The sequence below is a fragment of the Gambusia affinis genome, linkage group LG08, assembly GCF_019740435.1.
Source record: "Gambusia affinis linkage group LG08, SWU_Gaff_1.0, whole genome shotgun sequence".
Classification (NCBI taxonomy): domain Eukaryota; kingdom Metazoa; phylum Chordata; class Actinopteri; order Cyprinodontiformes; family Poeciliidae; genus Gambusia; species Gambusia affinis.
In genome coordinates, this window is record NC_057875.1 from 26,466,138 (window position 1) to 26,479,675 (window position 13,538).

At 38.3% G+C, this 13,538-nt stretch overlaps 1 protein-coding gene across 2 annotated transcripts in view; it reads left to right on the forward strand.

Annotated features, from left to right (window-relative positions):
- The first annotated feature begins 880 nt into the window (after positions 1-880).
- lrrk2 (leucine-rich repeat kinase 2) overlaps positions 881-13,538 on the forward strand; it is a 43,300-nt gene continuing 30,642 nt past the window's right edge. The window contains exons 1-14 of one of the 2 annotated variants that reach the window (XM_044124484.1): positions 881-1,237; positions 1,359-1,525; positions 3,627-3,712; positions 4,079-4,188; positions 6,272-6,360; positions 6,794-6,928; positions 7,205-7,339; positions 8,791-8,922; positions 9,932-10,051; positions 10,688-10,845; positions 10,924-11,003; positions 11,087-11,193; positions 11,885-12,014; positions 13,146-13,270. In XM_044124484.1, coding sequence (XP_043980419.1) covers positions 1,390-1,525; positions 3,627-3,712; positions 4,079-4,188; positions 6,272-6,360; positions 6,794-6,928; positions 7,205-7,339; positions 8,791-8,922; positions 9,932-10,051; positions 10,688-10,845; positions 10,924-11,003; positions 11,087-11,193; positions 11,885-12,014; positions 13,146-13,270 — 1,543 coding nt within the window. In that variant the 5' untranslated portion in view covers positions 881-1,237; positions 1,359-1,389. Of the gene's footprint in view, positions 1,526-3,626; positions 3,713-4,078; positions 4,189-6,271; positions 6,361-6,793; positions 6,929-7,204; positions 7,340-8,790; positions 8,923-9,931; positions 10,052-10,687; positions 10,846-10,923; positions 11,004-11,086; positions 11,194-11,884; positions 12,015-13,145; positions 13,271-13,538 lie in introns of both variants that reach the window. The other variant, XM_044124483.1, reaches the window with a different exon arrangement.

Genomic DNA, 13,538 nt, shown 5'->3' on the forward strand with positions numbered 1-13,538 from the left:
TCCAGAAGGATGTATATGTCTTGCATAATTACAGTTATAGGTTACAGAACAGCAAAAATACCTTGATTAAGATTTCCTTTGTTAGGTCTTGTCAAAATGTTTAATTTGAGCTATTTTTTCTCAGTTTTTAAAACTATCTAATTATTTTCAGGCGTTCAAGCCTTCCATACATTGCAACTACCGTAACACTTATATTTGCGCGCCAAGGAATTAAACACTTTTGAGACATGATACACGGCTGACAATTTTGTGGTTGTTTTTAAATATACGACGTTCTAAAAAAATATCTAAATATGTTTAAAAACTATTTAACACCGAATTTCAAAGAAGGTAATAAATATAAAATAATGATTGCGTACTTGCACATTTTCTTTCCTAAAATACAGAGATTTGTTGTCTAAAAATGAAAAACAAGCCATAAATAGTTATTTTCAATTCTGTTTTGTATTTTGTTTTTGGATTGATTATTTTTTTGTCTTTAGTGATGCTGGGATTCTGAGACGCATTCTGACTACCGTAAAACTTGTGAATGCGCCGCAAAATCCAACTCTTTTGACGGTGACGTGAGAGTAAGTGCGGAAAAGTTGTTTTCTCTCTTAATTCCAGATTATTAACGAAATAAATGTTGTATGAAAAATGTTTTCAGACATACAAAAACATGTCTAACGCTTGTTCTTCACCCACGGACTAATTTGCTTTGTCTTTGAGTAAGGCAGATTGGGAAGTGATGTGAATGGAACACGGCGTAAATCAGTGTCGAGTATTTATAAATTAGCAAACTATCATGCAACTTAAAAAGTTTTAGAGGTTGTTTATTTTTAGGGTTGCCTCGCTTATCAGCTAATGTTGGCATAGTTCCAAAACATTCCTCAAGAGACAAACTTGGTTCCTAACTTGTGTCGGTGTGACAGCTGCGCCCTCGTGCTGCGCCGCCGCGCGGTGTCCCTTTCCAGCCTCTTCTTCTCTAAACGGGAAGCTTTTTTTTCTCTCTCGCTCGAGTCATATGATGTGACCGCGGAGAAGCAGGAACACGCCAGTCAGAGAGGAACCAGCGGCGTCTCCCACAGAAACACCGGAACGTGTCCGACTGGACAAAAAATGGGGAACACGCGAAGGAAAGTTATGAGAGGAAGCTGATGTCAACGCTAGGACCGAAACTCCTCGTCACTGACAGCTTCCCCATCGTCATGATAGAGTTGTAGCTCTACTGTAGCTACTGTAATATCACGCAGATAAGGTAACATATAATAATATGCCGTTATGATACGCGTGGCTGTCGGGGACAACTTGGCCTCACGGTACATGTTCTTGGCTCTCACTGCGAGAGAGTGCACTGATTGACCTAAATGCACGTCAAGCCTTCAGGAGGAAAACAACTTTTCAAAGACCATGGTTAACAAAGAAGAGCTGGAAAGAAGGCTGAAGAAGCTGCTGGTGCGGCTGAAAACCCCGCAGGAGGACAGACAACTGTCCACGCTGATCCAAATCCTGCAGGATCTGCGGTCCCTGGCGGCAACGGAACATGGTAGGAAACCCCCCCATTGTTCCCCGCATGTTCACCACACTGCTGGTAACAAACAGGAAAACCTTTAAGTAACCATGCTGCAGCAGATTAAAGACATTTGTTATGTTTTATGTTTTACTCCTTGTAAAAACCTAGGGTCCAGTCAGTTGTTGCATGATGTAAGATGTAGTGCATAGTGAACTTTATGCAATTGTTACAAAAATCACAGGAAGTGGGGTTTATTGTCATTCTTCCAATAAACCCCACTCCCTGTAGTGGCTATCGTTTGTCAAACCAAACCTCCAATAAAAGTTCCATCAGGCTCTATGAGGCACTGGGGTCAAGATTCTTCACGCAGGCAAAAGAAGTTTAATGACTGTCTTGGTTGCTTTTATTTTCCTTTTCAGCAAACAATTACAAATTTCCTTTGTTCTCCTGTCAACTTCTCTTGCTCTGTTAAAAACCATAGGCCCCAAATGCCTGCTGGTCCTTTACCAGGCCCCTACACTTATAAAAAGTGGACTGACCCACATGACTTCCTGTCTGACTCAGAAAAGATAAATAAGAAAAATAATAAAACAAAAAATAAACGGAACCAACAATTATTCCCCTGCAAATAAACTCCGTAAATAATATGAAAAATATAAATTTAAGAATTAACTAACAAAATTCAAATGGATAAAGAAATAAAGAATAAATAGCTCTAACACCCACATATGCATCCTAAAACACTTCATCTTTTTTTTTTTTATAAGTGGAACAAATGTTTGATTATTGTCAAACCATGTTTAAACAAATAGTTGTGCAGTATAAAGGACCAGTCTCAGTATTCTTCTTTCACATATATGTAAACAATCATACTAGGTTACCTCTAAAACATGGCAGTAGTCCTATTTTTGCCAATAAATTAGAAGCTGCGAATCCCAAGTTTTATTCACTTGAAATGAATTTGAACTTCACTCACAATCACTGTGCAAAAAATCAACTCTTGAATGCAGTTAAATATATATATTTAAATAAGCATGATATATACATATATAAATAAACTTAAAACATATATAGCGAAATCAACCAGAAACAACCAGGATGTTAAGAAAGTTAGTGCTTTGCAGGTGGTGCACACGTCCCATTTATCGGCAACGCAGCAAGCAATAGGAAACTAGTTTGGAGCACAACTGGCATGGATTTTCACTTTCATTTCCTTATCACTCCCTGCCCCCCAAGAGTTTGCTGCCCATGGGGGAGAGCCCATTTGCCAATATCCCCTCTCCTGTCAGCCTACTTTCATATAAGGGACACTAGAGCCCACAAAACACCCCGTGGAGGGGTTAAAAAAAATTTTTTTTAAACAAAAAACGGGTTTCCTTTAGACCAATTTACTCTTACAGACAGGGGGAAAATGTAACATTTCCCTGATGAGCTGACTATCAGCAAATGCGACTACCTTTAGTAAAAAGAGGAGTTTTCACAGTGTACTGATTAACAGTGTATGTGATGCCAAGAAGAAAAGATATTTGAGAGGCAAATTTTGCAAACTGTCAATTAGGAGCACATTTTCAACAAATCAGATTAGGTCACTTTGGGTAAGTTTTAAGATGTTTTCAACAAGCTTACTCCAAATTCAGGTCAGATTTTAGTGTTTCCAACTGTGTCATACACACAGTCAGTCTTTTTCCTGACTGTGTGTATGACCTCATTAAATTATAAATACTTCACCTCATAGCTGCTGAGGGAGATACTAAACTCATTCAAAATGCTTTAGGATTGTTGTCAATCTTGTATTTCAGGATATCTCTGTTCTCTCTCTCTCAGTAACGTGCATCTCTGTTGCTACAATATTTAACATTTCCAGGTTTATTCTTAAAATATCTGACGTTGTAAAAGCTGAACTAACCCACAATTTAAGCTAAGTACATTAAAAAAAACTTCTAAAAAGTAGATTACTGCTTCCTTTGACTTGTTCTTGATGTAACACTGGTCTTTTTATTTATTTATTTTTTAATCAAATTTGAATTCTATTTTTATTGTGACCTCTTTCCAGTCACATTGAAAATAGAAGCAGTCGTGCGTTTAAAGCTAACTTGTCAGGTCTGATGGGTTTTTTTTGTTCTTGTTATTGCAGCAGCTGAGCTGTTTGAAGACAAAGATGTCCATGTTCCCCTCACAGTGGTGCTTTCATCTTATACAAACAGCAAAAAAGTCCAGGAGGTAACCCTTCACATCTTGACCCGTCAAACGGCCTCACCTTTAGCCTCTGTTTGGACAGTTTTTGTGTGAAAAGCATCAGAAATGTGAAGTTAAAAGCTTGCTTTAAGTGGTGTGTGCTCACTTAGGAAATGACTCATCTGTAAGCAACTTTTCTCTATCCGATCCAGCCACCGTATGGCATCAGGTGTACCTTTGCTTATCAGGCTAAGAAATGCAGTACAAACTGAAAGTATGATTGTGAGACGATATGACACACTCACCTGGCTTTCCCAACAGGTTCTGAAACCAAAAACACTTTAGTCATTTAGAGAGGGGAAAAAAAAAGGTTGTCTGATTTGATTCCTCTTTCACCTCTTGTTACCTCAGGTTGGCTTGTCACTGCTGTGCCGGCTCATTGAAATACGGCCGAACACGCTGGAGGAGCTTTGCAGTCCTCTGCAGGCCAGCAGGGAGTGGGAGGTACTGGCAGTGCACCAGTAAGTGAAGACAAACCTATTGGCTAGGGATTCATATCTTTTTGCAGACCTGTAAAATATTTCAATAGTCCCTATGTTTGGCGGGCTGGAATGTTTGCCGTGTACTCACACCGTTAATGCAAGTGAGATATTTTCTCCCAGCCAGTAGCTGCGTTTCAATTACAAAGGTGCGTAAATCTTTGTCGATGTTCCGCTAATGTCAAAGGAACACAATTCCAGACCAACTAATATAAACCACCTCACCATCCCACCACTCTTGGCTCCAACATCGAATGCAGACACACTTCTCTTCAGAAGTTGCAGTCAATACTCCACACAAGGCTGCTGCTATTAGAAAGGCCTTTTTTTGTTGTTTTTAGCGTCCTTTGTGTTATGATCTTGTGACGTTACTGTCTGCTCCCATTGTGCATGTGAGTCGCTTTGGGTTGTAAAATGGATTTCAGCAAAAAATCAAAATTGAGCATCAAGACCTGCTGTGTGTATGTACCGTTATTATAGCATACAGTCTAAAGAATTGTTCAACACAACTGGATTCCACAGAGTTGGATCGTTGAAGGCCTTGTAACTGGGTCAGGTCCAGCTTCTTTGACAGTCAAAAGCTTTCTTGACAGTTGAATTCAGTCTGTATCAAAAGTTCCTGGCAGAAGAGCTATCAACATTCTGTTCTAACTAAAATGAGAAATTGAAATATCACATTGGCAAATTTGGACTTCTTTAGAGCAAATGAGAGAGAACTTGTACAAATGCAGATTAGTGATATTGTTTTTTTTTATATATATATATATATATATATAAACAGAATAGTGCAACAACAGTTTGGAAAAAAACCTCTGAAATATAGTAGTTATTTTTTTGAAACTAGCTGTATTTGCCTTGTATTGGCTGATCCACAAAAAACAGTTAAAGCGGGCAGGAGAGCAAAGAAAGGCCAAAGCTGGTTCATGGTACTTGATTAACGGACCTGTCTTCATCGACGAAAGGACATAGACAAGAGACAATGAAATGCCACATACCAGTAATGTTCAAATAATATGAAATCATTCAAGTAGGTTATGTACCAATGTGCCATTGTTGGCTAATAATTTACAGAGCCTGCTCTGCCCTGGCCTGGGTTTATACCAAAAGCCCTCTGCCACTGAGAGAGAAAAATGCTTTAAAATAAGGAAAGCTGACTCCACTCCTCTTGTTATGAGCAACCTTTAATCTCTTCCGTCAACACAAAAAGATATAAAATCCACTCATGTGTGTCGCTGCATTGATATTTTACAAAGCAGACAACCAACCACAAGTGTACAAGTTAGCAATCTAGCTGTCGTGAAAACACGGAAAGTGTGCAAAACAAACATTGCCTGTTGGCAAAACATTTTTGACTATGAACTTTTCCGTTCATATATTTATGATGCAGATTGCAGCCCTCTGGGCAAACATGTTTCCCTTCCCTTCCTCAGACATTGAACCCATTGATCTGGTTTCCTCTCGTTTGTTCACATGTTTTGAATAACCATCTCTGAGTTTTATAATTGGTTCACACAATGCAAATTTTGTCAGTTTTCAAGTTACCCAAGCTTAATTTAACAACACGACCAAACATGCAATCTGCCGTTCAGGATTTTCATCTCATACTACACCTTCCACAATTATTTGAACTCGTAATAAAGACGTGCCTTTTAGACATTTTTATGCCTGTTACAATGGGCCTTGCTTTGTGTCATATCTAAATAAGATCAGCGACTTGTTCCTTAATGTCCCAATTGTTTTAAATGTTTTCTTATTGCTTCAAAAGTAGAAATGACTGTGTATTTATGCAAGTAGCCATTTCCTAACTTACTGCCTTACTTGATCGGTATGCTCTCTCGCCTTTTTGCCAGTAAGAATCGGTGTTGGTCTTGCTCAGACTACAATACCCAAGATGCAAAAGGAGTGTTAGAAGAACAGCTGAAAAAGGGAGAATTAAGAAAAAATGTGTATTTGTCACAGCAGATAGCGACATTAAACTATTTTACCAATATTTTTGCCATTACATGATTTTATCAACGTCATGCGGCTCTGTTAACACAATTTCTCGTTCTGGTTTTGTTTTCAGGCAGATCCTGAGGGTCTTATCTCAGTTTATTGCAGATCATCAAGTAACCATTGTTGGACTCAGAGCCCTGGCGCTTCTGCTCACATCAGGTACATTATGTCTGTGTGTAGGACCAAAGATCCAATACAGTATATGTTTTGAAAGTGCCATAACTCCATTCATGTTTATTTAAATATGTTATATATTATAATAACATGTTTAATTAAAATGAAGCATGGTCATTGATATAATCAATACAAAAGTGACAAAACCCCCACATACCCTATAGGCTTAAGGAACTCAAATGACTTGCAACTATCTTGCCTATTAATACACTAGTTATTAAACAATCAGCATTGAAATCAATAAAAAAATTGTTGGCTCCCAATACTGAACCTTGTGGAACACCACCTTATATTATTCTCTTTACCCAGGATTCTGTAACATGCACAAAGCTGATTTATTTAAATAACTTTTGTAATCCTCTTGATTCGTTTCTCTAATTTCTCTCTGTTTCACATGTTTGCCTACAATTTTGGACAGATCCAATTCCTCTGCTGGTGCTGGATGAAGAAGAGGACGTGTTTAGCCTGGTGGTGCAGGCGATGAAGGCATTTCCCACCGTTGAGGAAGTTCAACTCCAAGGTTGTAGGGCTCTGCAGCTGCTGCTGGACAGAGGTGGGCTGACAACCTTTTCTTGTTTCATGGTGTTAGAAGAATAAAAACTTGTTTCATTTAAAAGAAAATAAAAAAATCTGGTGGTTCAGTTACATACATCAAATAAAAACCAATCACAATAGTTCTGTAACTATGTCCAATGTGGAAATGTTTGGCTGTATTGCACAATGGATACCAGTAGAAAGCAGTTTTTGTAAAGTTGGTAGTGGAGGACTGATGTTACTTAGCTGTATATTAGTAATCACAACTTCTTGGTCCTTTCTTTTCTCTTTATAGTAAGTGACGACCATTTGGGCGAGTTTGTGGAAAACCAGGACCATGTTGTGGTTCTCTCAGCTCTGCAGAGGTTCTCTGACAGCCCCAAGCTTCTCACCCAGGCCATGAAGGTGCTACTGCCCTTAGCTCGCACAGGTACGCCACTAATACATCCCCTGATGGGACGGAAAATGGCTGACTCTCTGAGTTGTTCTCTGAATCTAACAATAGAAAGCTGAAACATGGGTTACACTGACCTTTAAAGAAAGAGTAATTTATCTCAAAAAGGCCATTCTGCAGCTGTGACAACATTTTCACTGTAAACCTGTAAAGCTTGTTTGGCTGTCCTGATGTAAATCAGGCTGCATGGTAACATGAATGATGTTATTCTGCCCCATTGCAGCAAACAGATCTATTTGGCAAAACAACAACTGAAAAAACCCCCCAAACAAACAGGAGTGAGTCCTGTAAAAACTGACATTTATTTGCCAGCTAAGTGGTTTAAGGCCTTTTCAAGAAGGTTTTCTTCTTATCTTGTTACATTAAATGAATATGTGAAAATCACAAATATGTCCAAATTCTGACAGGTCGTACGTAATGTGTTGCTTTAGGTTGCAGACTTAACAAAATCTATATTTATGGACTGACCAAAGAGAGAGGGTGTAAAATTACTTACTGATTTTTATGTTTTACTTTTGTTTTAATCGCGCTTAAATGTTTCCGATTTCAAACTGGTTTTAACATCGGATGAAGATGTCTTGAATGAACACAAAATCTAGTTGTCCAATAATTTCATTCATCCAACAACTTGACTATGTGTGAAAAAGTAATCACCACCTCTTGTTAAATAATAAATTAACTATAACTAACCATATTTTCTGTAAACCCTGAATTAAATCAAATCTTTAAAAAGGAACAGGGATGCACAATCCAACTTTTTTCACTTCCAATACCGATATCTGAGGTGTAGTACCGGCCAATACCGATCCGATACAGAAAAACAGTTGAATTGACTTACAATGTTTTTTTTAACACAGACATAAATGTACTGAATTAAAAATGTATTTGATGACTCTGTACTGAGCCTGGTCAAACATGTAAAAACCACTTTGATTACTTCAGTCAGTATAATTGTATTACAGCCAAGGTAAAATATATGATAAAGAAACTACAACTGGCAAAAACAATAAGTTGACTACCTTTGTCAAACATGAAAACATGAACAAACAAACTTTCTTTCAAATTGTTCAGAAAGTGTAAACATCATGTAAAATAAATAAAGCATGACGTGAGCACAAAACAAAGAAATACACTGAATAGATCTGCCTTTATAGATCAGGCACATTGTCACGGTACCCCATCTAGAATGTTTTTAAATATCAGGACTAATACAGATATTAATATTGGACTGGTGCGTGTCTAAAGTGAAGAGATATTTTTCCTTTTAATATGTACAATTATGGTGAAATTATTACATTTCTATTTTTGTTTTTACTGTCTTTGTCCATACCTCACTAGTTTGTGAAGAAATGCTCTCTGAAACATGTCAGCTCTACCTTAGCATGACCAAAAGCTCGTGATGAGGTCGACATGCGTTTCTCCTGCAGGCAGTAACGTGGAGGTGTTGATGTCGGGAGGCACTCGGTGTTACGCCGTCATCATCGCGGCCATGGACGCCTTCCCTGACGTGGCGGAGCTGCAGGAGACGGCCTGCCTGCTGTTCAGGAGGTTCACATCAGGTCAGAGCTCCAACTCTGAAGGCAGAGCAAGACATAATGTTTGTCGTTGTGTTCTAATCACTCTCCTCCTCAGCAGCAATAGTCTGATATAATTTCATATTTGTTTGTAAGTGGTGTGCATCTATCCAAAAATGTAATATATGTATTTTTTTATGAGTTTCAATAAGATAACTCGCACTTAAACTAAGACAAAATCAAATAAACATCTCCAGTTCACATCACTAAAATAATTTCTATTCGGTATAGAGTTGTTTTTCTAATTTGAATTCAGAAGTTTGCATACACTAAGGTTACTGTGCCTTTCATCCAGTGATTTCCAAAGCGCGGCCTCGTCTACTGGAAATTGACCTGCCAGTACATGTTGGCCGATGCAAACATTTTTGTGTTTTGGTATGTTTTTGTAGTACTATTTTTCTAGGGTAAGATTTCACACACAAAAGAAATGTAAAAAAAAAAAAATTAAAAATCCTGTACTCACTTGTAAATTTGTGGGTGGACAGCCAAAATGCTTGACAAAGTCATACAGTTCAAAGGCTACTACACGAAATAATGAGAAAATGTATGAATACCTTTAAAAATCATCATTTTGAGTTTAGTAAATAGAAACAATTTTGGTAATCCTAACAGACCTAAAAGAGGAAAGCTTTAGTCTGTGAGGAAAAGTGCTAATACTTATTTTTATGCAATATGTTTCATCATGTGGCTTCTTCTATGTTAAATATTTTATTGTCCTGACTTATGAGAGAACTTGTGCTTCTCTCAGTTAACTACTGTCTGACTAAAAGGAAACCAGAGTAAAACAATCATTGAGATTCCTTGTCAATAAATAACTGCGGTATCTGCTCACATATTGACAGATGAAGATAACATTGCTTGTGAAATCAATGCACTACTGCTTGAATTTGATCCACTTTGATAAGCTAATGTGCTTTTTAAAGCTGATAACGTTAAAAGAAGCTTCCGTTTAACTCGGATGTTTTTGGGGTTTTTTTCTTTCATTTTCCTGCAGAGAGCTTCTACGACATCCTGGTACGGAACGGCGTCCAGAGAGCCGCTCTTAGAGCCTGTCGGAGTTTTCCCAACAACCCTGTCCTGCAAGCTGCAGCTCTCTTCTGCCTGGCTGAACTTAGTGAGCACACACCTTCACAAATTAGACTTTAGTCTATACTGTACTGGAAGTCAGTCGACGCAACGTAGCAGCAAAACGTTGCTGAAAATAGTTGAGTTTCCATTGGCGACAGAATTGCACAGTTTGATATTTTGGAAATAAATGTATTTAATAGCAACACGCTAATTAAAAAAAAAAAAAAGAGCTAAATTTTTGATAAAAGATTTTTGCGCTAGGACGAGTTTTTTTTTTTAAATTTTTTTTTTTTTTGGGCCATTTCGAAATTGTTTTATTTCACAAAACTGTAATGGAAACCCTTTCTTTTGCATCACATAATCGTCAACTGGAGGTTGCCACTGCTGCAGACCACAGAGAAGGAGGCTACAGGAAGTAGTTAGAGGATGACGGCGCTGCATATTTTTTAATTGCTTATCACGTGATCAAACTTTCACACGTGTGATTTTGATTTCGATTCTTATTTACTGGACACACTGCAATCGCAAAGTTGTGTTTCTTTATTTTTTTTTTTACATCGGAGGAATTTATTATAAAGTTTTGCACACATTTGAATGGAAACACAGCTGGTGTTGCGTACATCTAAACAAGATGAGATTTCTTCTACATAATGCATTATGTTGTCCACTTGCCACATTGCAGCTGCAACCATCGTACACAGCAAAGCGGTGGCGGAGGAAGGAGAGAAGGAAGAGAAGGAAGAGGAGAGGGTCACAGAGGAGGTGCAGGACCTGGGCCTGGACTGGATGGAGGACTGCTGTACTGCTTTGGACCTCCATGCAGCCGAGCCGGCTGTTCAGGTCAGTCCTGCAGCTCCTAGCCATTAGCGCTTTAGAAACTCTTAAAGTCACCATCTAACTCGCTTTTTCCCATCTCAGGAAGCTGCGAGTTGGGCCATTCACAATCTGCTACTGCATGGAGCCCAAGTTAACCCTTCAAAAGAGGAGCAGGATGGCAGGTATGCAGGAGTTTAAAGGGGGGAAAAAAGCCTTCGGAATGAGTTAAACTCTGTTTCATGGAAGCTGGATGACTGTTTTTCAGGACTCCTGTTCACAGACAGTTAATGGCTGCCATGCTGGTTCATTCCTCCTCTCCCAGTGTGTTCATTGCTGCTACCAGCGCCATCGCTACGCTCATTACCAACAACAGTGAGTCTTCAGAAACACATATTTACTTCGTATGTGCTGAGGTATGCATCTAATTGTTGCATAATTACAGATATTCACTTTGATAGTCATATTCAATATATATTATTGGAATCAAATATCAAGTTTTTCTACTCCATGGTCATGGAGTAGAGGTTTGTTTTGTTTTGGTGAAATGTTGTGAAGGTCAGATGAAGGACATTAAGTTCTCTCCACTGGCCTTGAGCTAATCTGAAGACCAGATTCTGTGACGACCTCAGGGCATTTTAGCGTGCCAGCATCATATCTGGGAGCTCATTTTTTTGGTTATAGTCCATATTCAATGCTCACTACACTCCTCAAGGCCCAGTTTCCTGCAACCACCAGATGTCTTTCTGCTTCAGCAAACATGGCTCCAATATCAGCTCATGAGCAGAGCGCTGCAGTGCCTGACTACATGCATTTCATCATTTAATTCAAATGTGTAAGACCTGAATGTTTTAGGACTCTGGCCCTTGAGGAGGGCAGTTTGAGACCACTGCCACAGGGGATGTCCAGGAAGTAGACAGACAGACCAGTAAATTCATAGCTTTGCTTTCTGGCTCAGCTCACCACAACTGGCTCATTTGGTTTTTATCTTCATTCTTTGGCAAAAGACTTCAAAACCAGTTGGTGCTTTGGCTGCTTCTGTAGAGAGTTTCCACTTTGCTTGCAGGTAAAATGAGCTTCTTGCTGCTGTCCGGCGGCCTCCATGTCAATCTGGTAGAGATGATGAAGAGACATGCAAGCTCAGCAGAAGTTTCCGTCAGCGCCTGCAAGTTGTTAAAGCTGCTTTTCCACGGAAGGTTTGGACCAAATAATATTCAGTTTTTTAGAAATATTACCAAAAGCCGAAGTTTTAAAGGGAAATGCATCAAAAAAAAGCCTTACAATGTTTGAGTAAAGTCATCATTCTTATGTGGAAGAGTTCAGGATCAGATTTTGAAATATCAGTGCTTTCTAAAAGATAATAATAAATAAAAAGCCATAAAGATGGGTTAGCTTGCTGTTTTAAATTGTCTTTAGTGTTCAGTTATTTTTGAAAGATTGTTTCTAAGATGTTATCCTCTACATTGGGGTTTATTACAATATTCCTTATGTATACATAATAATATTCCTTATGTATACAATCTGATCAACGACGTGATTAGTCAAAGTTTAAAGTTGATTTGAATACAATTATAAGATAATGGGATTTGATTTTAAATTGGCATCTATAATTTTGTATGTTTTAATGATTGGATGTGATTGGTCAGACATTTTGAATACTCTCTTAAACAGGAAGTGACTATCTTTAGACTGTTTCCTTGATGAAGGTCTGTGACTGAAACGTTGCGTAACATTTTACAAGATCGAGAGTCCGTGTCTGTCTCCCTTTCTTAAATGAATCAGCTATTATTTAAAATAAGGGAATAGAGGTTATTTCTTTGCTAATTTAATGTTTAAAAAAAAAAAAAAAATACATCAGTACACCAAATTTATGCTTATTAAATTGACAACCAAAGAACAGATTGCCACTGAAGAGCAATATGAGGTACAACATTTCACTTCCCAGTGGTGTAAAAAGTTTTTTCTTAGTTTCAGAACAAAAATAATCTTAACAATTGACAAACCATAAAACGGCCAGGTCAGCACTCGTCTTATCAAAAATAATAATGTAAAAGTTTCATAGAAGATTTGCTAATACAAACATCCTCAGTGGTGACAGAAACAGTCCTAACGAACAAAGAGCAGTCATTCACCAGTGGCTGTTAAATGAAATATTTCTGAATAGAATTAAATAAGTTGACATTTTCTATTTTTACTTTTCATCACGTTTTAGCTGTGCAGTGCGTTAATTGCGTTGACATTCACAGAGGATCAGAATTGTGTGCTGAGTGTAGAGTTCCCATGAGTTCTGCTTGTTTTGTTGGTGAAAACTGTCCGTGTGTTTCTAGGTCCGCCAGCCTGGATGAGCTGAACATGGCCATGAATCAGATCCTCACCACCATGAAGATCCACAACTTCCAGTCAGAGGTCCAGCTGGCAGCACTGGAAGCCAGTCTGATCTTCCTTTGCCCAGGTGAGCTGCCGGTCTGCTGGCAGGTTTATTCAAAGCTCAGGTGCTACTTTAAAGATTATCTGATAAGGTAAGATATACTTTATTGTTCCTTAAGGGGAATTTATTGCTTTTGGCAGGACAGCCACAGCGAAATGTATAAACTCTACAAAAACACAGGAAATATCACAGTGTGGTCAAATTTCAGGAAAATGAGACTTGGCCTGTCATGGTAACAAATTTTATTGGATGATGAATTGTCCCAGAAATGATTGCGATAAACGATAATGTT